At 38.4% G+C, this 26,523-nt stretch overlaps 1 protein-coding gene across 5 annotated transcripts in view; it reads left to right on the top strand.

The window, feature by feature from the left end:
• The window catches only part of APLF (aprataxin and PNKP like factor), a 103,848-nt gene that overhangs the window by 41,338 nt on the left and 35,987 nt on the right, over positions 1 to 26,523 (top strand). For all 5 annotated transcript variants that reach the window (XR_006343467.1, XM_043917610.1, XM_043917611.1 and 2 more), the window contains 3 exons: positions 422 to 566; positions 890 to 1,016; positions 12,478 to 12,662. Coding sequence is in view for 4 of the 5 variants with exons in the window: in XM_043917610.1 (XP_043773545.1) it covers positions 422 to 566; positions 890 to 1,016; positions 12,478 to 12,662 (457 nt within the window). In the remaining variant the exon portion in view is untranslated. The remainder of the gene's footprint in view (positions 1 to 421; positions 567 to 889; positions 1,017 to 12,477; positions 12,663 to 26,523) is intronic.

Genomic DNA, 26,523 nt, shown 5'->3' with positions numbered 1-26,523 from the left:
TCAAAGCCTAACTAGTTTAGCTGATGTTCTTACAGTTTGCATTTTCTCTTTGGAAACTTGGAGGTGATCTTAACCTTTTTAGATAATCTGGACTTATTTGCCTATTTACTAAATAAGTAAATAGCTCTTCATCCTTCATAGAGATGGCTACTGCCCATCTTATAAATAGCTGTGGTTTCTAGGCCTGTGCTTTGCGAAGATTAATGTGATGGTGATACAGTGGGCAGAACATGAAGAACATATTCTAGTCTATGTATTTTATTCTGGTATACTATAATCTGCTTTTTGTCTTCCTAAGTCTGATAAAAGTGCATGACTCATCAGTTAGATATACTTGGGAGAATCACAGAATGTCATGGTACACAATAGAAGTGTTTTCAGTTTAAATGATTAATAAATGAATTTCAATTGTATTTTATAGAAATAGTCAAATGCTTGATGAAGATGATATATTGAATGAAACACCAAAATCTTCCTCAGTTGATTTGCCTGTTAAAACACCCAGTGCCCCACAACTGGGAAGAAGCATAGAAACAGCAGAGACCCAGACCACTGTAAATAATGTGGTAAGAAACTTAAGATCTCATCCATTTATAACATGTTACCTAAGTTGTATTGAGGAGAGAAGACAACTGATATTAGACATATCTTGACAAAATTGCTAGCGTTGACCTGCTTTTCCTGTTTTTAAGTAAAGCTCTAGAGGTCACGCTAGACCAACCCTTCAGCTAATAGAAATGTTGAATTTCTTCCTTTGAGAAATTTAACTAGTTCAGTCCACAGCTGCAGATGGGTTTTTTAATGGTAGCTTTCTTCAAAGTAAATCGTTGTGAAGTTTCATTAAGGATGCAGGATTATTTTTAGCAATTAATATATAGGTGCCTTTTAGTCTTTCATAGGTGAAAGTAGAGACTTGAGTCAGCAACAGCCAAATCCTTCCCAGAGGAAAAGAATCCTCCCAGCATGGATGTTGACAGAAAATTCAAGTGATCAGAACCTTTCAGTCATCAGTGAAGGTAGGTTTTGTTTCAAGAAAATATATGACAGAATTTGAAAGTTTTTGAACAAGTAAAGATAAAATTGTAGTTGTATATGTGTGTAACTTAGCCTAACATTTCTTTAGGAGTCTTCATGAAGTTTAATTTAAATCATAAATTATTATTTTATGCCATTTATCAAACACCATACTACTACTTACTATTATTTTTTAATTTTTTATTCTTTTAGCAGCTTAAAACAATACCCATTATTAATTCACAGTTTTAAAGTCTGGGCAGATTTGACTTAGTTGTCTGTTGAGATTTTCATGAGACAAATCCAAGTGTCAGGCTGGGCTCTGACCTGGGTGTCATGGGATATACACTTACAAGGTCATTTCAGTTTTTATGGAGAATTTGCTTCCTTGTAGTCGGAGGACTTGTTTTCCTGCTGACTATTGGCCATGGCTTCTCTCAGCTACTGGAGGGCATTTTTCAGTTCTGAACTTCATCTTCAAGGCCAGCATGGCCCAACAGACCTTCCTCCTGCTTTGCATCTAATTTCTCCTTGGTGACCAACTGAGAAAACTCTGCTTGAAGAATTTGTTGATTAGATCAGGCCCATGTACATTATCTTCCAGTTAGTTAACTCAGGATAAACTGATATGGATAAACTGATATGTAAACTTAAAAATAGGTGCAACATTTATTTTGCCATATAACCGAATACAATCATGGGTATGATACTGCATTCACAGTCCTGGGGATTAGGGCAGGAAATCTTGGGGAGGGGTCATTTTAGAATTCTGCAGACCACACTAATGTCTCTCTACTTGTCCACTCTCCTAATATTAATATATCATAATTTAAGCATTATCTTATTATTTAACTTTTGTCACTGTCCCAAATTTTAGTGTCATTAAGTGTGATTAAAAACTGTGTGACTATCTTAGAAGTCTACCATTATTTTGTTGCTATGGTATAAATTGTAGAAAGGAAATTACTTGATCAGAAACTTACAAGTATTAAAGGATCATGACATGTTACTAAAATACTCCCTTTGTACTAAAGTGGGAAAAAAAAACATTTTGAAAAATTGTTTCCTGTCAACTCTAGGTTTCACCCATAACAATATGTGCCATTTATATATGTAAAAAAATAGTAAAAGTAAATGTAGAAGAAGTAGGACACCCATTAGTGAGAGAATTCACTGGAGCCCAAATGACAGGGATTGAATCCTAGTTCCTCTGCAAATTCTGCTAATTATTATTATTATTTTATTTTAAATTCTGATGGTTTTTTGATTTATACTAATTTTAGTTCTGAATGTCATTAAAATAGATTTTCAAACAAATCTGTTAGAGTCATGTCTATGATAAAAGACAAGCACAGTAAAAACATTTCAAATTAAATTTAAAAACTACAAGCACACAATGTTATGTGCTGAAAGAGTCAAAGATGATGAGACCAGTGTTCTAGCACAGTTCATTGTCGTGGCAGATACCACAGTGATTTATGTCATCTTCTGGATATTCCCATTGATTAAAGATTATTAAACTTTTTGCTACATTGTATTATTCATTCAGCATTTTATTTGCAACTTCTCAGTCATCTGAGGTTTAATTTCTGTTGGCTGCCTGTTTTCCTTCATGTGGGCACATTTTCCTATTGTGCTATTGGATGTTGGATGTTATGAATGAAACAGTATAGAGACTTTAATTTTATATTCTTCTGAATAAATATTTTTATTCTAATAGGCAGTAACTTGGCCTAATAGAAAATAGGAAATTTTCTTCCTGTTTTTTTTTTCCCCCAAGATTATGAAAATCTTATGCTTTACTTTTAAAAAAGATATTTTCAAAATTTCATATGATCTTTCACCTACACAAATGCAGGGCATAAAATAATGTGTGATGAAGTCAGTGATGGAAGAGCCGGAGATTCATGTGAGCAAGGATTATTCCTAGCTCATTGCAAGCCTCGATCTCAACTTTGCAGCAGCAGAAGTGGAAGGGGGCAGCATTTTGGCCTTGCCACTCCTTTTAGCTCTGTCTACATTGTCCTAGAAAGGAAAGAAGCATCAGAGCTGATGGAAATTTCATTGTTTGTCAACCCATTCCTTCCTTTCCTTCTCAATTAACAACTCAGGGATCTGTACAGAATATTCCTTACTTAAAATGCTAATTTGGATTATAGTAGGATCAGAACAATCTTTTGGCGAGAATAGGTTATATATTATGTGTTAAGGGAGATGTGATTTAATCTGGAGCATTTTCACATTTAAATCTAAGATTTCCTGGTAAGAGTTTTATTTATTCCAGGACAGTGGTTTTGAATTCCCTACTCCCCCTATCATTACATATATATCTTTATCAGTAACATTTCTCATTAAGTGTGGGTCCTCTCCGTTTGCAGGAAGGGAGTGGGAATGGGAGAGGGGGCAGACACTTCCTCTCATTAGAACATTTTCTGTAATATAGAAAGAATAACTATTTAACCAAAAATTGGCCAGTGTGAATTTCTTCCTTGCAAGCAAGTTCTTTTCTTTCAGAGTTGTTTTGTACTGTAATTGCTTCTATACTATCATTATTACATTACTTATAATTGTCCAGAATATATTTACTTCCAGTTATGAATATACCCCTTTATTTTCACTTGGTAAATGTACCATATAAAATATGAAGCACTTTTTTTGACACTTCACCTAGAAAACACAGATGAGAGTGATTTGACATTGCTTTAGACAGGCATATTAAATAGCGTGTGTGTGCTAAGTTGCTTCAGTCAGGTCCGACTGTTTGTGACTCTATGGACTATAGCCTGCCAGACTCCTCTGTCGATGGGATTCTCCAGACAAGAATGCCATGCCCTCCTCCAGGGGATCTTCCCAACCCAGGGATGGAACCCCCTATCTCTTATGGCTCCTGCATTGGCAGGCAGGTTCTTTACCACTAACGCCACCTGGGAAGCAGCCCCCATTATATAGTGCACAAAGCTAAAGCTTCAAAATAAAGTCTTTGCATTTAAGCATTTCTTATAAATTCCTACTTTGGGGAAATATAAGAAAAAAGATAGGTTAACTTTTTTAAAGACAGAAATTTAGAAGGAAATAACAGTTTAGTACTTGAATCCAGCTAATTAAAGTTTGGAGTACTTTGACTTTTTCTGCTCTGTAGTTTTTATTATTGTTGTTATGTTTGTTTAAGTAGTTTATCACCCAGATCAATAGACCAATGCTAGTGATTTTTAAAAATCAATTTCCAGGATGCATTTAAGGTTCATTTAGGTATAGGATACTTTAAGTCTTTTACAGCTTTAATACTCCATTGTTTGATTGATCTTTATTTAGACTACCTGAAACCATCTTGATATTTTTGAACCATCTGTGTCTTTAAATACAGGAAAAATAATAATGTTAATTGATGTTAACTGACTTGACTTACCTAAGATCATAATAAATGGCAGAAACATAATGAGATGTAGCTCTGCCTGACTGTAAAGCACATGCTCTGAACCATATCACTTTATAGCCACCTAAATTTACCCTCTGTATGTTTTGGAGGTTTAGTTTTGTTTTTGCTTTTTATTTTATTAATATGCCCTTGCATTCTCTTTTAGATCTTTTCTCAGTTTAACTGTTGTTTTAATTCTTATATGTACATGAATATTTGCTGTGATTAGGCTATCCTTTCTGTTTTTCAGCTAATATACTTCTAGTTTATTTAGTTTTCTGGGTCCCCAGGTATTATCCCTTGGATGTTATCATGAGTTTCTTAGACCTGAGCTGAAATTTTTTCCATGTCCCTTAGTGATTGGTAAGTGAGTATATTTGGGCAAAGACTATCAGAGCTTCCCCTTCTCTTTGCATATGTTTGCTTCCTTAGCTCTCTAGGGCCCAGGACAAGGTATAACTCCTAGGGTTTGATGTTCTTGGTAGATTAAAAGGAGCTTTTATATTTTCACTGGTTTCATGCTACCCTTTAGTATTCTTCTTTCCCCATCTTCTAACCCCCCAACATGAAGTAATGAAAAGTAACAGATGCTGATAAAGGTTGAAGTAGTAAATAGTCCCCAAACTGTTTGGTTTACATTTAATTTTGTACAGTGAATATTTTCTCTGTGACAATACAGATGATAAATATTTAACTGACATTGTTTAGTTTGATTATAGTTCAGTGTTTACTTAAAGTACGAGTTATTCTGTTTATTTCAAGAAACCTTGTTAAGTGGTCTGACTAATTCTGATTGTTTTTTAGCCTCTTGGATTTTCTAGATGTATAGTCATATCTATAGAATTATGATAATTTTGACTCTTCTGATCTATTTATTGCTTTAAAAGCATTTATTTCATAAGTTAGATCCTATAAGTTTTAAATAAAAATGGATAAAATTGGCATCTCTGTTCCTGATTTTAACAGGAATTGTGTTAGTATTTCAGCATTTATTGGTATTTGATTCTGATATTCTTATTATGTTTGGGTTGATTGATTCAGGGATAACTTGAATTTTTTGAAAAAATTTTTGGTATAGAAACAGTTCTGCATTTCATATATTAATGTAATTAATGATGTTGGTAGGTTTCCTATTGTTGCACTATGCTTGTGTTCCTGGGATAAGTTCATTTTATCATGATGGCATATTATTTTATGTTGATAGATTTATAAACATTTAGGACATTTGCATCTATCTTCCTAAGTATGGCTAATATTTTTCTCCATATGTGCCATCCATGTTAGATTTTGACATTATAGGTATGTCAGCATTGTAGAAAATGAATTAAGTGATTTTTTAATATATGTTCAAGGACAGAAATATCTCTCTCTTTTTTTTTTTTAAAGTAGAACTTTCCTGTATCACAATCTGGTCCAGTGCCTGCTTCTAGTAGTTGATAGTTCTGGAATAAGAATAGGTTAACAGCAGGTCATCCCCCTGTTGTAGGAGCTGACATCCATACTCTTCCAGATGGAATGAGTCCAGATCAGAAGCCAAGGCTTCCCCAAAGATGGCTGGGAAGTTTTTAAACCCTTGTGGGGGAGTCCAGATGAGCTGTTGTTCGGTGCTCCCCACTGGATCTTCCCATTCAAAGGCAAAGATGGGCTGTGATGCTGGGGCGAGGTGTATGCAGAAGAAGGCATCCTTGAGATCTAGGCAAGTGTAAACTTTAGTCCTCGGTGGGAGGAGGCTAAGTAAGGTATAGGGGTTTGGAACAGTGGGATGTAAAGTCACAGTAGCCTGGTTGACTAGCCTGAGATCTTGTACAGGCCTACAGTCCTGTCCTCCTTCCCTTTTGACTGGCAGGATCGGCGTATTCCAAGCTGACTGGCACTCTACCAGAATGCCTGCTTGTTTCAATCTATTGATGTGGGGCAATATGCCGGTTCAGGCCTCCATCCATAGCGGGTACCGGCACCCTCTAACCAGGATGGTGCCTGGTTTGAGTTCCATTATCACTGGGGCATGATGTTCAGCCAGCCTGGGCCGGGGGGGGGGGGGGGTTGTCTTCCACCCAGACCTCAGGGAATAATTGAGTTAGCTCTCTCTCATGCTCTTCTGGCCCACCCGGTTCTGCCTTCAGAGGCTCATGCAACCTCCACTCATCTTGGGTTGGTATTGAGAGAGAGGGCAAATAAGTCATAGAGTCCGTCCAGAAGGTGGGCCTCTCCTCAGGGGAGAAAGTCACTTGTGCTCCTAGTTTGGAGAGCAAGTCTCCTCCCAACAGGGGTACTGGGCACTCAGGAATGTAGAGGAATTCATGAATCACTTGGTGCCCTCCCCCCATCTGACATTTTCTGGGCTGGCAAAACAATTTAGTCATCTCTTCTCCGGATACCCCAGTTACAGCGGTAGTCTTTGTGGACAGAGGTGCCACAGGTTTTGTTACTACCGACAGTTCTGCTCCTGTATCCACCATGAAGTCAATGTTTTGGTCCCCCACTTTTACGGTTACCATGGGCTCTCAGGGACCTGATATCTCTGAGCCCTGGCAGCCCTAGTTAATTTCCAGGTCAGCAAGCCCCACAACTGCGGGAGCTTTCTCTTCCTTGCCTTAGGGCATTCATTCTTCCAGTGGCCAAAAGCTCGGCGCCGGGCACACTGGTTTGGCTGTAATGGGCCCAGGGCCTCCCTTGGGACCGGCTGAAGGACTGTCCTGTCCCTGGGGCAGATGAGGTTTTCCGGAGGGCCCGAGATAGACTTTTACAGAGCAGCAGCTAGCACTGTTAAGCTGGCTGCCTGAGACCAAGAAAAATGCTGGAAAGGGACAAATGCACTGCTCCAGCTGTTGATGGAAGCAGGTTACCTTGTGTCGAAGAAGAAGGCACAGATCTACAAAGAGGAGGCCCAGAGTTCTGAGATGGTGGAATGAACAAACTGGACACTTAAAGAGACTCTCCAAGTGGATCAGAGAGACTGACTGCTCCTGAGTGGACTTGCTCCCAATGGCTCTGCTCAGACTCGGGATGACCCCACAGTCCCAAGGCTATTCGCACGAAATTGTGTATGGGAGGCCTCCTCCCATAATAAAACAGGTGTCAACAAATTTGCCTCAGGTAAGGGGGGATAGGATTTCACAGCAGATGGAACTGGGTAAGGTAAATCAGTCTGCTCAGTGGCCTGGTTCCGACTGGAAATATAATCCTGGAATCCACTGGGTAGCCCCCAGTGGGACCCAGTGGCTCTGTGGGCTTAACTTATGACCATGGTTACCAGTTGGCTGGGTGCGGCGTTGCACATTAGGATTTGCTTTCGCTCATGGCAGAATTAAGCCTAGCCTACACCAGCCTCCAGTAAACCTGCCTTATCTGCATGCAAGATGGACACGATCTGTGTTCCAATGGTATGACTATCTTGCTGCCTTGTTTATACCCTCTGTAGGGACAACGGATATCATGGTTAAGGTAGAGGCCTTAACTAATTTCATTAAACAGGCCCTCTTAGACAGTACTAAAGCCATTCAAGCTTTGAACGAAGAACAGATTCAGATGAGGAAGGCAGTAATTCAAAATAGGATGGCATTAGACATACTCACAGCAGCCCAAGGAGGGACTTTGGCGAATGGTGTGTACATCCCTGACCTGTCTGAAGATGTATCTGCTGCCTTGGAGGATATGCAAAATGAAGTGAAAGCCATGTCTAATGAACTGTTGTTAGAGTAATCTTGATCATACTGCTTTGTGGGCCCTGCTTCCTATAATGCCTTGTGAATTTTGTAACCCAGAGATTGATAGCATTCTCTCATGTGGGTGGCAGGAGGGCTAAGGTAAATGATGCTCATTATGGAAACTAAGAGCATCAAGAGGGGGGAATGAAGAAGGAATTCATAGGGCCTGGACTCCATCTCAGGCCTGTCTGTGCTGATCATGCACGGCCACCTCTCCAGTGGACTCTGAACTCTGTGCTTAGCGCCTGTGGGAATGACAATGGAAGGATAAGACCCCCCTCTGGGCAGGGCAATCTTGAAGAAGAGAAAACAGACACTAATCACCCCTGCCTCCGGACACTATCTATCAGAATGTAAGCACAGGCTTATCAGTTATTAACTATCTGGAATGTAACTGCGGGCTTATTGATTATTGACTGTTTGAACACATAACACGTGAATGATGGGGTTATTGTAGTTGTATTTACCCTTCCTTTGTTTATGTAAGTCTCAAGGGAATTGGGGTAGTGGGTTTGGACACATGGGGTATAAAAGATTTTCACAAATGCTGGTCGGGGTCCTTGGCTAAGAGGAGACTCTGCCTTGGGCCCGCCGGTGTAATAAACTGCACTCCACTAAAAAAAAAAAAAAAAAAGAATAGGTTAAGTACCTCAATTAAAAAGTAAATTAAAGGGAAAAAAAAAAGAATAGGTTAAGTTGACCAGTAAAAAAGAAACACCTCAAAGCAGATTAGAACAACACACATTTAATGTATAAGGAATTATCAATTCAAATTGGTGGAGAAAGGATGCATATTGTTAAATACAATGTGCGAGAATTAGATGTCCATCTGGAAGAAAGTAATAATAGAGCACTCACTGCTCATGTCACATTTATAAATAAGCTTCTACTGAATTAATAACCAATGTTAAAAATTGAAACTAAGGCATTTGAAGAAAATTTGGGGAAACAGGTTTTTATTACTTCTGGGAGACTTTCCTAAGATGATGGGAAGCCTAGAATAATGGAAAATTTGACAGACAAATTTTGGTCCACAAATTCCAATTCTAGATATTTATCCCAGAGAAGTAATAGCATGTATACTTTTAGTCCTGTGTGTATTCTTGTATTTGCTTAAACTTAAGAAAAAGCTGAGAAAATATATATATAAAATTGTTAATATGGCTGTTAGGAGTGGTTTGTTTGAAGGATAAAATTAGATGGATATGATTTTAATGACCTACTACATATAGTTGAGCTAGCACTCATGTACTGTTAGTGTAATTGGCTCATATAAGTAAATGCAGTTAGTAATTGTTCAAAATAAACTGATTTGTAATAGTAGCTAATTTCTTTTACATTTTTATCATTTAACTGTACTCATCCTGAATTTAGAAAAATGTATTTTATATACCAGATATAAAGATTGTTATGAGCCATTGGGCTTCCCCTGTGGCTCAGCAGTAAAGAATCCACCTGTGATGCAGGAGACGGGAGATGCGAGTTTGATCCCTGGGTTGGAAAAATCCTCTGGAGGAGGAAATGGCAACCCACTCCAGTATTCTTGTCAGGACAATCCCATGGGCTGCAGTCCATAAGGTTGCCAAGAGTTGGACACGACTGAGTACAGCATAATAGATAGATGAGCCAGCTAACTTATTTATCTTATATGTGCTTTGTGAAGAACATTTAAACAATATCAAAATGACTTCTTGCTATGCAAAAAGAAAGAGCTCTGGTCCCTAGAAGGAATATTTGTAGTATCTCGTTTGGAATTTTAAAGAATTGAATATTACAAATGTGTATTTTTAAATTTTAGACTTTTATGTACATCTGTGACACACGGAATGTGGTAACCTGCCATTTGTGCAGAAACTGTGTCTTATTTATAGTTTTTAGTTCCTAGCATAGTAGACAATATCATGACTGATTATTTCCCTTGGTTTGACAATTCACATCTGTTGTGTCATCAAACGATATAGTCAGTTCCATTTAGCTTTATTTCTGACAGTTTCTAAAATGGTAGGAAATGTTGTCCTAATTTAGATTTAAAACAAAGATGTAAGTAATTGATGCCAAGTTTACTTATTAGTTTATACGTGTTTCTTTTGATAAATATATTACTTTTATATTGGTTCAGTGATTTTCCTGTTTAATAATATGGATAATATTCTATTAGTCCATATTATCAATTTTTATTATCAATTTCAGGTCATTTCAATATCCTTTAGAACAGCTCTGAGCAAACTGTAGCTTATGAGCCAAATTCAGCCCACTGCCTGTTTCTGTAAAGAAAGTTTTTTTGGAACATAGCCACTCTCATCCATGTATGTATTATCTGTGGTTGCTTTCACACTACAAAGGCAGAATTGGGTAGTTGTGACAAATATACAGCCCATAGTGCTTAAAATATTTATTCTTTGGCTTTTTACAGAAGTTTGCTAACCCTTGCTTTAGAACATTAGAATAGTGACTACAGATTGCCTTACATACCTGTATCCAGGCTCTCAAGGGACCTTTGGACAATTTTCTGTTTATGCTCACAGTTTAATTACTCATACATATTCATTGAGTGCCAGTATATGCAGAGTACATCATGAGAAATGCTGGGCTGGATGAAGCACAAGCTAGAATCAAGATTGCCAGGAGAAATATCAATAACCTCAGATTTGCAGATGACACCACCCTTATGGCAGAAAGTGAAGAAGAACTAAAAGGCCTCTTGATGAAAGTGAAAGAGGAGAGTGAAAAAGTTGGTTTAAAGCTCAACATTCAGAAAACTAAGATCATGGCATCTGGCCCCATCACTTCATGGTAAATAGATGGGGAAACAGTGGCTGACTTTATTTTGGGGGGCTCCAAAATCACTGCAGATGGTGATTGCAGCCATGAAATTAAAAGACACTTACTCCTTGGAAGGAAAGTTATGAGCAGCCTAGACAGCATATTAAAGTTAGATAAACAAGACCAACTAAAAAAAAAAAAAAAAAAGCAGAGACATTACTTTGTCAACAAAGGTCCGTCTAGTCAAGGCTATGATTTTTCCAGTGGTCATGTATCAATGTGAGAGTTGGACTATAAAGAAAGCTGAGCACTGAAGAATTGATGCTTTTGAACTGTGGTGTTGAAGAAGACTCTTGAGAGTCTTTTGGACTGCAAGGAGATCCAACCAGTCCATCCTAAAGCAGATCAGTCCTGGGTGTTCATTGGAAGGACTGATGCTGAAGCTGAAACTCCAATACTTTGGCCACCTGATGAGAAGAGCTGACTCATTTGAAAAGACCCTGATGCTGGGAAAGATTGAGGGCAGGAGGAGAAGGGGATGACAGAGGATGAGATGGTTGGATGGCATCACCGACTCAATGGACATGGGTTTGGGTGGACTCTGGTAGTTGGTGATAGACAGGCAGGCCTCGTTTGCTGCAGTTCATGGGGTCACCAAGAGTCGGACACGACTGAGCAACTGAACTGAACTGAACTGAACTTTGTGTTAGCCGCAGGTCTAGATGCTGGAGACACAAAGTAGGGAATAGTGAAGAAGGCACAGGAAGGAAGCCTCTGCCCTCATAAATTAGAGAAGAAAGACAACTAACCATGAAGATTTCCCTCTTTAGATCTTTTTTCTTTTCTGATTAGACAGTTCATAAATTTTTTAACAAAATATGATACTGACTTAAGTTTCTCCACTACACTGAACCTTGAATAAGGGTTATGACAATGCAGTGTCCATTGTTATTGGAGATTTATTTTCTTTTATTAGTTAAGTTTGTAGAGGTTGCTTTCCCTTTTCAGTTATTTTAGGTTTTTAATCTGTCTTTAAGGTAATTTAAGGTGCATTTCTCAATATAGGTGGTAGGGGCTCAGTAAGTATGTGTAAAATTCATTGATTGCTATAGGTCAGATTTTCTGTTATAAAAATTCATTGCTAAAATTAAGAAACTATCCATATGATAACTAATATACATGTGATACTCTGATAATTTATGTGTCTTACCTGATTTACTCCTCCTAATAACTCCATGAGTTTTTATAATTCCCCTTTTCTAAATGTTGAGACCAAAGTTCAGAGAGGTAAGGTTAAACAGTTAAAGCATGGTGCTTGCCCACATTAGCCTCTTGGCCTGGATATCTTCAGGGCTGGAGTTCTTGGCCATGGTGTTGCTTAATACTTCTTGAGATTTGGAAATATGCATTTTCAGATTGGCCTTAATATAGATAGAACTTTAGTGTTTGCTCTTTTATCATTTTTATTTTTGTTTTCATTTCTTTTTTTGGGGGGGTATGGATTATTGACATTTGAAGGTACAGGAGATAATTTTCTTCTTCTTTTTCCTTGTGTTTATGTGCTTGTGTATGGTTAAGATAATAACGTAACCCGGGAAAGTGAAAAAGAAAGAGTCTGCAAAGAAAAAACCCAAGTAAACATAACACAGCAAGGAAAAAAGCGATTAATTTCATCAGGAAGTTCAGAAAGTACATCAGCAGAGCAAGACACAGGAAAAAAGTGCAAAAATGATGATCAGGAAGAGTCTATCATTTCATCCAAGGTGATTTTTAAAATATTCATTATTTGGTTGTTTATTTTCTCCATCAAATGTTCTAGTTAGGATAATTATATGCTATATATATCAGTGAAAAACCAAAAATGCTTTTTATATTGTTTCTCAAGATTTGTTATTTTGTTTGATTTTGTTGTTTGGCTTTGTAATATAGCACTTGCAATGTAGAAAACAGAGCTATTTAATTTAGAAATTTTCAGACTGAGAAATAGGTGGAGACCACTTGACTCTGGACATAATTTGGTACCTCCCTTTTGAAACTCTGGGTTTTTGGTCATTCTCAGACTGCCTGTCACTACTTTTCTCTTGGTAAATATTGAGAGGAACAATTAATGAGTAGTTCTTAACAGCCTGTTGCAGAATTACTTCTGGGTTTACTTGCAGTATTTATAAATCTTTTCTATCCTCTTTCAGTTTTTGCTAATTCATTAGAATGGTTTGGCTGACTTAAGCATTCTTTGATACTGGGTACTCTAAGAAAATGAGATTATTGGATGAATTTCAAAAGAAAGGAGGGGAAAAAAAAGAGATGACTCTGGGACAAAAAGATCAGGTATTCTTCCTTTCAGGAGAAGAGTGGCTTTAAATTATCATTTTCATGATCCTTGTAGTCCTGTGGCTAAGCTCTCTGGGTCTCCATCTGTTTAGTCTCAGAGAGAGCCAAAGGAATAGGATTGCTTTTAGAATAGTATGCACTCTCAATGTATGACAAAAACCACTACAATATTGTAAAGTAATTAGCCTGCAACTAATAAAAATAAATGAAAAAAAAAAGAAAAAACACATAGATTTTAAAATATAACATAGACAAAATGAACATGTAAAACCTTGTTATACAGTTGAATAATGCTTGTGGTGTGACATGACTTTTGAAGTAAATTATATGTTTTAAATGCATGAACAAGAATAAATCAATATCAAATCCTAAAAAAAAAAAAAAAAAAAAAAAGAATAGTATGCACTGGATTGATTGAAATCTCAGCCACTATCCCAGAGAATCAGGTTTTTTATAGTTCTCCCCTCACTCCTGCCTCCTCTCTAGTGAGAAACAGGATCCTTTCTTCCAGCTAGAAAGCAGGGTCTAATCACTATAGGCTTAACTCTTCTGCTTATTTATGGAGTCAAGCTTAATAAATGAAAACAAAATGTATTCTAACTCACATATATTGACCATAAAAACTTAACTATACATTTTATGTGAATTTTGAACCCTAATATTCTCTGCTCTACCCTCTAAACGTATTATTGACCTAAAGCAAATAGATTTCCAGATATTTCTCCAGCAAAGATTAGTTTATTTGGGATCAGTTGAGAATTGTATTTTGGAGTCTTCAGCCATGGGTGCAAGTTCCTGCACAGCAGAGGAAAGAGAATGCTTTTATAGCCCATAGTAAACAAATTTCATGGATTTTCATTGGCTGAGTCTTTGCCATGAAGGAAGAGGACTCTTTCTTCTTCCTCTTGCACTCTGCTGTTATCTCAGGGCATGAGAACTGTACTTTCTGGTCTCCCAACTCTATTTAATTTTTTATATTTCCCCATTTTGGTCAAGATTTTTCTCTGAAAGCATTGCTAATCAAGAGTCAGGTTTTCAGTGACTTTTTGTCCTTTAGTGCCAGGAGGGACCTTTGCTGGGTGTGGCATCTCACATTGGAGTGAAAGTACACAGATTGGAAACCTATTGAAGTCACATTCAAGTATCAAGGAGAGGTGGGAGGAAGAATTTTCAGGCACTTTTAATCTAAACTTTGTATGTTATAAAAATCATAGAGATTGGAGGATATTGAAGTGTTCTGTCATCATCAAAGGTTTGACAGACAAGCTGCCAACAGGCCTGGTCTGGATATCTTCAGAAAGCTGTCTCATCAGATGTCATCTATTTCAATTCTGGGAAATCTTTTCTTTCAGGTCATCAGATAATGTGCAGATCTAGTCAGGGTTTGGTACATTTTTTATATGTGTCATGTGAATCCAAGAGGCTCCTTCTTGGGGTTTGGTGGCGCAAAGGCTGGTTAGCAGTACATGATAGGGGCCTTTCCAGTGAGGTTGAAGAGAGTTCTTCTGGAGGTGTTTCTTTCCAATAGACAAAATATCCAGTTTATCAGGTATATTTTAGGTCATTATCCCCCAGGAGTACACTGTGAAAAGATTGCTCTACTAAAACACAGTTATTTTTAATAGCATTTAGGCTTTTGCTATATTGGAGTATCTCTCCTTTTACCAGTTGTGAGTCAAAAGAAGCAAGAGCATCCTGTGACTGTCTTCAAGTGCGAGAGCTTATGAGTTCTGAAAGGGGTGGGTCTGAGATTCAGAAAGACCAATGACAGTGCTTTTGGCCAAGGCATTTTGGCCAAAATTTTTGGAGGGCCTTTACTAATTTTGTCAACTGAGTAATAATAATGCCATTAGTGCATTCAACTAAATGGGGATTGAAGATGGTAAGCACAGTGAAAGTGTTGAAAATTGGCCAAATAGCACAGACTTGTTGAAGTACCTGACCAATAAGAAGTGTTCCTTGATCGCCATGAAATTTGAGAGGAATTCCCCTGATAGGGATAATCTTTTCTAAAAGGACTTTAACCACAGAAGAAGCAGTAGCGTGTTTGCAAGCGATGCCTGTCTGTGTGTGAAAACACACAGACCATTACTAAAACATATTTGTATCCATGAGCCAGAGCAAGTTTTGAGACCTTGAATGGTTCATTGGGCTGTTTAAATTGTCTGGGAACATCATAAACAAGCTTTCTTGGGTTGTATTTCAGACAAGTGGGACAAGTGAAGTAGATATTTTTGATGGCCTTGTTAATATTTGCACATCAATATTGATTGATGAATGCTATCATTTTGTCAGTAGACCAGTGGTTTAATGCATGTACAGTGCTGAAGAATAGGGATTTTAGAGTGTCCAGGAGGACTGGGTTATTAGTCTAAACCAGAGCTTCCTCTTTTATCAAACCAACAATTTTTAAATTTCCAATCTTGTTTTTCCTTTTCTGAAGCCAGTTGTTAGGCTTCTTTAGTCTCTTTTTTAAAGTTATCATTTGGGAAAATTTCTCTTTGGACCAACAGCCTGCTATTGGCCCCATTGCTATTGGCCCCTTGCTATTGACATTCCCTGCAGAAATGTCATCAAAGTTATTTCCCTTAGTTTCCAGAGACTCAAGTGTAGAATGTCCCAGAATATTAGTAATACCTAAAGTGGCAGATAAAAGTATTACATCCAGTAAATATAAGGGTCACTTAAAATTTTATTTCAGCAGGAAGTAAGGAAGTCACATTGCTTCACAGGATTCCAAAATCATAAGCTGCTGTGTAGTGTATAACTATTATATTTGTGTATAATATTGTAAAAGTGTATACCATCAGTATAAATATTGGCCGCTTTGCCCTTGGCTTAAATACAAGCCCACATGAGAGTGTATAATTCCGCCTGTTTGGCCAAAGTAGCCAAAGGTAAAGGTGCTGCCTCAACAACATCAAAAGGAGTGGCAAAGCATACCTAGCGTCTTTACCATTGTTACCTTTTAAATAAGAATGTCAGTGAACCTTGAGAAGTCAGTGTTACCCGGAGGTCTTTCCTGTAAACCATTGTGAGTCAGGAGGCGGTCAGTCAGTGTCCTCTGTGGTGGTCAGTTAGGGGCTTCTTTGGTGACAGAGGGGAGAAGAGGAGCAGGTCCAGCATAAAGGAGTTATGTGAGGAGAAGTTAATGAAAGGACTTACTTCTTAGGACACAAGGCACCTGATTGAGAAATATTAATTGTGATGAGAATTCAGGAGGGCTTCTACTGCATGATGTACAAAAATGGTTAAAGGGGATCCTGTGATTTTCTTGGTGGTCTTAACCAAAAGAGCAGTAGCCATAATGGCTTTAAGGCAAGCAGGGTATCCCTATACCACAGAGTCCAGTTCCTGGCTGTAATGCAGTGTGGGTTGATGGTGGACCCCTGGTTTTGGGTGAGTACCTCAAGGGCATTTTCTTCCTTTTTGTATATAAAAAGGAAAGAAAAAAAGAGAATCTGATAATTGGGATTCTCAAAGGCAGATGGGTTCATGAGACGCAACTTTAAGGCTTTAAAGGCTGTGTTGTTTGGTTCTTTCCGTAAGTTTGAGTCATGATTGTTACTGTTTAATAAAGCATACATAGGTTTGGCCATAAGAGAGAAATTTGAAATTCAGCTTTGGAAATAACCAACCAGCCCAAGAAGACTTAGCATATAGCAGGGTAGTCTTGGGTTTGGGGAAGCTTAGGATATCATGAAGTGTATCTGGATCTCCTTAAAACTTTTGTGCTGATATCAGATGCCCTGAATATCAAACCTGGGTTTGGGTAAACTGTAATTTTTCTTTGATGACCTTATGTTCCTAAAAGCTTTGGCAAGTGGATACTGTCTTTTTGTGAGGAGGCTTGAGAAGGAGAGCAAAGAAACAAATGAAACACATATTACAACAAAGTAGAACCTCTAGGGAACCTTACATAATCCAGATCAACCTTTAGTATTTGTAAGAAATAAGGATTCTCAGCAAAACCCTGAGTCATTACTGTCCAGGTAAATTGCTTTTCTTCCTAAGTGAGGGCAGAAAGATATTGGTCAGCCTCATCAACTGGAATGGATGTTAGTAATTATGGTATTAGGAACAACAGTGTCAAGGGATAACAATGTTGTTTACTGCTCAGAGATCCTGGAGGAACCTCCACCCTCCGCCCCTAGGTTTTGTTCATCTGACTGGTGTAAGGGTTAGTGAGCCCTTGAGCCTTGTAATGTTCTTTTATGGTCTTTATGCCTTTCAGGGCTTTCTTTTCTTATAGAATATTAATTAAGTCTGGTTAAGTGGTTTTTGAGGGATCTATTTGAATCTTGGGATGTGTGCTGTGAGTTTTGCCGGTATCAACTGGAGATTTTACCCATAAGGGGAGTGGTAACTAGGGACCAGTGATCAATATTTCCAGATCAGTATTAGCTCTAGTACTATCAGAGGCAAACCAAATAAAAGATGTCAAAGGACCATTTCATTCACCTGGTTCATTACTTTGATAACTGTTGTCAAATTCTAGAATTATTTCCCCTTTTTGGGAAAAAGAAATTCCAGCATGACACTTCATTAAGAAGTCTCAGCCTAATAAATGAGTTGGGGGCCAAGGAACTAAGGAGAAAGGGGTATGCATCTCTCAAAGGGCCTAAGTGAAAGGGAATAGGTTCAGAGACAGGAACCTCTTGAGGCTCGTTAGAAATCCCACTAGTTGATCTGTGTTCGCACTGCTCTATGGTAGTGGTGTTGAGCCCTGAGAGTATGATTTCAGGGTCAGTTAGGACTAGAATAGACTTGTCCCCAATCTGTAGAAATGTTTTTCCAGGTTGACGGAGAGGGGAGACTGGGAAGAGCCCCTGTTGTTTCTCAGAGTCCTGTCATTGAGAATTGGGCAGATGTTGGAAAGGCTGGTTAGAGGACTGAAGGCATCTGAAGTATTTAACAGTATATTTGTAGCAATCTCTTTCGAATGTCCTGGCTCTTTGCAATAATAGCAGAAACAGGGAGGGTTTTGGTTTTGTTTGGAGTCGTTAGTTGGTGGTTTGAAGATAGTCTTCCTTTTGGGTGATCCATCTAGAGTTTGAGTGAGCTGGCTTGCCAGATGAGCTAAATATGGAGCTGATAGTTTCCCATTCTGTCCTGGTCCTTTTTACTAGAAAAGAAAGAACCCAGTTCAGTTTATGTTTAAGTAATAAACCTGGGGTTAATAGATACCCAGGTGGAATCAACATCTGAAAGAAGAGTATAATTTTCCTTTAAAACAATCTGAAGTTGATTGTAATAGTCATGAATAGGATCGTCAGATTTTTGTGTACAGGCCTGAATTCTGTTCCAATCAACAGGCTTTGAGAAAGCCATAGAAATCACCTGATGAAATTGCCTCATGATTGCTGAAGTGTGATCATATAATCGACTTCCCAGGTGGCTCAGGAGTAAAGAATCCACCTGCCAATGCAGGAGCCACAGGAAACACAGGTTCGATCCCTGGGCCTGGATGATCCCCTGGAGGAATGGCAGGGGAACCATAGGAAATGGCAACCTACTCCAGTCTTCCCCCCAGAATAACCCCGTGGATGGAGGAGCCTGGCCAGCTATAGTCCATGAAGTTGCAAAGAGTTGGAAAAGACTGAGCATGCACACATGATCATATAATAAGTTAGTGATCTGGTCTCTGAGCTGTAATTCTAGAGACCTTTCAAGATTTTCCCAACTAGATGCTTTTATCCAGTGCTGGGCCCAGTCTTCACTGACAAGTATAAAATTAGATGATATAAGTCAGAAACCAGGTTGATAAGTTTGAATAACTATATTAAATTCCTCTGCAAATCAATGAGGATCTTCTGTTACTTTGGGAAAGTCTTTGGGAAAGTCTTTGACTGTGGCTCACAGTTCAGCTTTAGTCCAAGGAATGTAAGAAACTAAGAGTTTAACATCTGGATTCTCAGAAGGCTTAATTTTAAAGGGACAGGTTCTGGCAGTTTCAGAGGAAGAGAGTAAGGAGAGTTTCAGAGAAAATAGGAAGTTTGGCAGGAGAATGAGTGTGATGAGGGTAGAGAGGAGGTGTCGACAGTGTAGAAGAGAAGAGGAAGATTGTGCCAAAGGTGTAGGAGCTAAGGCAGAGGCAAGTTGGCACCAGATGTGGAACCTGAGAAAAAGAAGCTAAGGAGGAAGAGCCTGAAGTTTCAGAAACCATTCTATTTTTCTTTAATCATATGCCTCAGTTAATCTTAAAATCTTATTTTGCAGAGAGGCAATTTTAAACTTCTGATAACATTGGGAAGCTTCAAAATATCAATCAAAATCGTCATTCCATTCAGTCTTGGAAACTTTTGAGCTACTGTAATCCATCTTGGCTTTAAGAGAATTAAATTTGGGGATTTCAAAAGTTTCCCACATGGCCATTGATATTCTAAATTGTCTTTGGTCAGGTTGGTCCATTTAGTTGGAAATGCACATAAAGAAGGACTAGTTTTTAAGCAGAGAATCAGTTGAGTATCTATTGTGGGGGGTGAGGTAACCTCAAAATATTTAGGTAACTGGAATCTTACTTCTCAGAGGTTTTCTTCTATAATAAAAGAATAATTTTCAAGCAGCTTAAACAATTTACAACTTAAACAGCTCAATTCAAACAGCTTGCAACTCAAACAACTTGCAGGCCTAATAACAGCCAATTCTAAAGAAATAACTTGGTCCTGGAGAAGCCAAGCTAAAGGCTTCCTAGCTGACTTCAGTTGAAACAGTCTGATCTCAAAGTCAGACCAAAGTGCCAAATGGGTACCCTCATGCAGAATAAGGCCTTAACCTGGAAGATTAAAACTCAAAGTAGATTCCAAACAAAGCTCAGAGAGCTTCAAATGCAAAGAGGGTATGAGCTCACATCCTGGAGAAACATGTACCTTCAAACTCCAGGATCTGTGAGAAAAAGCAATGATTACAGTGGACTTGATTGTGGATGCTGCACCTGTTTGCTCACCAGCCCTGGAGCTGTTGAAGGTCTTTTCTGATCCCTGTATAGGCCACCAAACTGTTGACCTGAAACAAATGGACTTCCAGATGTTTCTCCAGCAAAGATGGGTTTATTTGGGATCAGCAATTTGAGGTCTTTAACCTTGGCAAGCCTCTGCTGCAAGCTCCCTCACTGTAAGGGAAGGAGAACTCGTAGAGAGAGGAAAAGGAGGTTGGCAGGACTACAGTCAACTATAGTCAACTAAGAGTCCGTGGCTCTTTTATTGGCTGAATCATTGCCAGGAAAGAAGAGGAGTCTTCTTCTTGTTGGGCTTTGCTATCATCGCAGAGCACGAGAGCTCCATCTTCTATCTAATTGAGGTTTCTTTTTATTGATTTTTTACAATAGCAATGTAACTGCCTTTTTTTCCTAAGAAGAGAAATTTTTTTCTTCCCAGAAAAAAATCTGTAGTATACATGTCTTACTGTATTTAAAGCAACACATAAAGTTTGATAATCACAAGTGAAACTTTTAAGAAAGGTCAAGCCTTTTCTGCCAGCTATAAAAACTGCAATCTAGGTTGTTCAGAAAGAAAAAACTTAAGTTATCAGGAATATCAGAAGATCTAGATGTTCAATAACATCTTTGAAACATTACCAAAAATAGGTTGTTTATTCCTGAAAGCTGGTAGAGAGGTGATATTTTAAGAGTATCTTCATTTGTCTTTAGTACACTAGATTCTTGAATGACCAAATAACAGGAGAGGTAAAGAATATAACTCTTACTTACGTAGCTCTCTCTTAATTAAGACTGTATCCCCATAACTTCTTAGTGTTGGTTTACTACATCAAGGAATCTTATATCCTTTGCTCCTGATTGGCTATTTGGGTTGTACCATTTATAGCATGTCTCTGATCAGTCCCACAGAAACATCTATTCATTCATTCATTTAATAAGCATTCATTAAGCAAATAGTAGTAATACATGTTAACAACAACGGCTGAAAAATTACCCACAACCATTTATTGAGCTCAAAGACCATTCTAATAATCATTACCCTAAGCAGTCTTTCTGTTATATGTAAGGCAGTATGCTGGAACGTGGAGTTAAATGCATAAAGATGAAAAAGACATAGTTGATAAGGAGCAAATAGTCTTGTGGGGCACATGATTCAAATCCTAAAATAAAGTGACAACACATTGATTTTTATGGCAATCTTTGAGGAGGACTCCATAAATCAGCTTCTAGGGAGGAGTTCCGGAAAGAAGTGACCCTGAGCCAATCCTCAGGGCAGTGGGCATGAACCAGGCGAAGGAATCCATCCCAGGTAGATGAGGCAGCAGGTATAAGAGCAGAGGGTCCAAAGACTATCCTGGGGACCATTGTTCTTACCATTGTTGGTGCAGAGCTGGGCGGCAGGGCAAGATGAGGATGAAGCTGGTAGTGTGAATGAACTCATTGAAGGAGGACTTTGAAATGTTTTCAGCCAGAGATAATCTTATCAGCTTTTCAAAGGAGAGATTGGAAGAGAATAAGATTAAAAACAGAGGGATAAGGTCATTGACACTGTCATGAAGAGAATCTGACTGAGGCACTAATATTAAGTATGATAGGCATGAATTAGAGAAATATTTAAGAAACACACTGCAGCACTTGTTTAGATCTGGGGAAAGTAAAGAAGAAATGAAAGACAGTCATCCAAGAAATTTATCCACATCTTCTGGCGAAAACAAGTTGATAGATTATGTTGGCCAAAACTGTGGTACAGAATACAGAGGGAGGATTTCGAATTTGACATTTTGAGTGTGAGATGCATAGAATATTGAGGAAGAAATGTCTAGCTGTTGTTTAGTCACTAGTGTCACTGTTTCCACTTTCCCCCCATCTGTTAGCCATGAAGTGATGGGACTCAGTTTATTTCAGTTCAGTCACTCAGTCTTGTCCAACTCTTTGCAATCCCATGGACTGCAGTACGCCAGGCCTCCCTGTCCATCACCAACTCCCCGGGTTTACTCAAACTCATGTCTGTTGAGTGGGTGATGCCATCCAACCATCTCATCTTCCATTGTCCCCTTCTCCTCCCACTTTCAATCTTTCCCAGCATCAGGGTCTTTTCCAATAATTCAGTTCTTTGTATCAGGTGGCGTAAGTGTTGGAATTTCAGCTTCAGCATCAATCCTTCCAATGAGTATTCAGGACTGATTTCCTTTAGGATTAACTGGTTGGATCTCCTTGCAGTCCAAGGGACTCTTAAGAGGCTCCTCCAACACCACAGTTCAAAAGCATCAATTCTTCGGCACTCAGCTTTCTTTATAGTCCAATTCTCACATCCATACATGACTACTGGAAAAACCATAGTTTTGACTAGATGGACCTTTATTGGCAAAGTAATATCTCTGCTTTTTAATATGCTGTTTAGGTTTGTCATAATTTTTCTTCCAAGGAGTAAGCGTCTTTTAATTTCATGGTTGCAGTCACCATCTGCAGTGATTTTGGAGCCCCAAAAAATAAAGTCTGTCACTGTTTCCACTGTTTCCCCATCTATTTGCCATGAAGTGATGGGACCAGATGCCATGATCTTAGTTTTCTGAATGTTGAATTTTAAGCCAACTTTTTCACTCTCCTCTTTCACTTTCATCAAGAGGCTCTTTAGTTCTTCTTTGTTTTCTGCCATAACGGTGGTGTCATCTGCATATCTGAGGTTATTGGTATTTCTCCCGGCAATCTTGATTACAGCTTGTGCTTCATCCAGCCCGGTGTTTCTCATGATGTACTCTGCATAGAAGTTAAATAAGCAGGGTGACAATATATAGCCTTGATGTACTCCTTTCTCATTTGGAACCAGTCTGTTGTTCCATGTCCAGCTCTAACTGTTGCTTCTTGACCGGCATAAAGGTTTCTCAGGAGGCAGGTCAGCTGGTCTGGCATTCCCATCTCTTTCAGAATTTTCTACAGTTTATTGTGATCCACACAGTCAAAGGCCTTGGTGTAGTCAATAAAGCAGCAGTAGATAAAAGCAAGGAACTCTTGCTTTTTCAGTGATCCAGCGGATGTTGGCAATTTGATCTCTGGTTCCTCTGCCTTTTCTAAATCCAGCTTGAACATCTGGAAGTTCACGGTTCATGTATGCTGTGAATGAGTTTGAAGTTCAAGAGTGAAGTTAAGGCTGGAGTTGAGAACTTTTTATTCCTTAACATGTGGGAGCTAATGTATTGATGCAGGACTTGTAAGATAGTTTATTAGCACAAACATTCTTTCCAAGGGCAGCTTGGAGGCAATAGCAAATTGCTTCATTGAGCTTGTTTTAGGGGAAGTTCTTTATTCTCTCCTTTGAAGTTTATTAAAACTTCAGATGGGGAGTTCTCTGGTGGTCTAGACTCAGTGGTTAAGACTCAGTGCTGTCACTGCTGTGGGCCCAGGTTCAACCCCTGGTCTGGGAGCTAAAGATCCCACAAGCTGGAAAAAGAAAAAGAAACCTTCAGAGAGTTGAGAGATAAGGAAGGACTTATTGGGGAACTTAACAGGCTACTTTAATAGCCTTGTTGTTAAGTTTGTTGTTCAGTCACTAAGTCGTGTCTGACTCTTTTGTGACCCCTTGTACTGTGGCCCTCCAGGCTTCTCTGTCCATGGATTTCCTAGGCAAGATTACTGGAGTGAACTGCCATTTCCTTCTTCAAGGGATCTTCTTGACCCAGGGATCGAACCCACGTCTCTTGCATTGGCAGGCAGATTTTTTTGTTTTACTTGCCCAAATAACCTTAATATAGTACATTTTAGCCAACTTCAAGCACCAAGGTCACCTTCTACCAGCTCCATGCTCCTCAATTCCTGAGGTCTGTAGCATGTATTTTTATACAGAGTGTAGGAGATCTGCCTCTTCTGTCATGAATCTCTAGCCTCCTACACTTTATTCTTCACATTTTCATGTCATCTGGGACATAAGCCATGTGGGTATCAGATATAAAATAAAATATGGAGCTCTCTGCCTTCCCCTACTTCTTCCAATTACAGAGAACCCTCCATCTTTCCTCTTCTCTCATTTGCCAGTTCAGTGACTTGCTCTGTCTGGTTCATGAGCTTTTTAACTGGCATAGTACGAATTTATGTCTCAGCAAACTTACAAATTACTGCATGTAATGGATTTTTGGGACCATTTATGAATAATTGAAACCACAAATGTTAAATTCTTGAATGCCAAGGGCCTACTGAATATCAATATTTCATGGAGTTCCATAATGAACATTATGAATTCCAGCTTTTATGCCTCTTAAAATATTTGATAACCCCCGATCCATAGTATTGATATCTGTGACTTTATTACTCCTTTCTCTTTTGGAATAAATTAACATGTTAAACATATTCCTTGTGAAAATATTAAAAAAATAAATCCTTCTTTACATTTCATAGAAGTAGAGAGAGTTGAAATATGATGCTTTATAGTTCATATCTTTTATTGTATTTCTCGGTTTGCTTTTCATTTTTTTTAAATGGTAATATAGTAGATGCTTGTCAAAAATGCATTCAGACGCATGTTAAAGTAAAATGAAAATCTTGATTTGCCTTTTCCTTCCATCTCATTGTGTACTGATATATTGGTTTATGCCCTTCTAAATCTTTTCATTTGGATTTACATAGGTAAGTAATCAAATAGATATGTAGGGAATGTTCTTTTACAACCTAGATAGAATCATAGTGTGTGTGTGTATAATGTATATATATTTTAATTAAAAAAATCCTTAGATATATGTAGAGAGAGATCTACCTCATTCTTTTCAGTCTCTGCACAGTGTTTCATAAATGTATTCTCCTTTATTTAATGCTTTCCTAGCTGTGTCCTTTTTTCCCCTGTAATAAATATGACAGGAGTGGGATATTTTCCCCTATTGTCCCCAAACTGTTGCTGCGGCCCAACACCCAGGGCAGAAGTACTCACTGTAAGCTTCTCATATTTGAAAGGAGCCCTCAGCAGTGAGAGCTAGTCTTTTTACTATGGGACCTTTTGAAAGGGATGAAAAATTCACTGTCCGCGCCGCCCCCCCCCCCGCCCCAGGCTTTATACTTAGAGAACTGAGACAAAAGAAGGTTGTAAGATTTGGGAGAGTACTGTGTTTGGTGGAAGAAGTTATTTTCTCCCTTTCTAAAATCAAGAGAAAAGATGTGCTCAAAGAGCGTTTATTGTGGAGTTCTGAGATGCCAACAGCAACAAGAGACTGACGTTTTACTGGCCCTGCTTAGCCAGTAAAGATTTGCTCACTTATCCCATTACTACCTGAACAGAGAAAAAGAAAATTGGTGAGAGTTGAGCCAGTCGGGGACTGCAGATAAGGAGGTGGGTCAGGATTGCTGTGTTTCCACCCCACAGCTACAGATCCTGACTAGTTGGGGTCCTATAGTAAAGGGAGATGAGATTGGGGTGTACTTGAGCAGCTTGTGGGGAAAGAGTGTATATGTCGGCAGGATGTGGTGTGAATGCCATCAACTGAGGGCCAGCCCCACCTGGTTATCTATTACTATACAAGAACCGTGATTTGATCTAGGTTCTTTTCTCAAGGTCTCTAGTCAGTTTGGATAACATTTGAAAGTTGGATAACATTTGAAAGTTGGCCTACTATATTTCTTAAAAAAGAAAAAACTATGGAAACACCTAAGGAATTAGTCTAAAAAAGTCATGTTGATAATATCTTCAAGAAATTTCAGCTGTTGGATATCAAATAACATTAAAACCAGCTTTTTCCAGTAGACAGCCAGCATACGTGAGTTCTTATTATACGCAAGGGTGAACATTTGTGTGTGTTTTCATCTAATTTCATTCTAATATGATTTCATCACATCCTTACCATGAGGACTGGAGTTTATCTGAGCAATGTCTCCGCTGCACAGAAAGTATAAGTAATTAAGAGATCATTTTTAATAGGATAAGACTAGGCTTACTCTTTGTACTTATGATAAGTACATATTAAAAAGCTTCTGTAATGCTAATGAGAATACTTACTTGATTCAAAATACCTTTAATTCGTTAAACTGAAACTGTTATTCATACCACTTCAAAGGAATCTTATTTTCTAAGTTGGTCATAAGATAGTTTTCATGTGAATTTTTCTGTGAAGGAGGATCATTTTCATCATTCAGCTGAGGGGAAAAAATCTTGATATAGAGGGTAGAAATAAAGTATTACAGTAGCTTGTAAGAAATTAAAAGAACAGTGCAGAAGAGTGTGGCACATTGTTGAACAGGAAATTTAAGAGCCATGTAGGTTTTGGGGGAAAGATTATATTCAAATGAGCAAGTGTTGGATTTTCTCATGTTTCATTTGTATTTTTCTGGTTATTTTTCACTGAATGTTTGTCATGATTGTAAAGGTTTGACATAGCTGT

Source organism: Cervus elaphus, chromosome 11 (assembly GCF_910594005.1).
Source record: "Cervus elaphus chromosome 11, mCerEla1.1, whole genome shotgun sequence".
NCBI lineage: Eukaryota > Metazoa > Chordata > Mammalia > Artiodactyla > Cervidae > Cervus > Cervus elaphus.
This window is presented reverse-complemented; position numbering and strand designations above follow the sequence as displayed.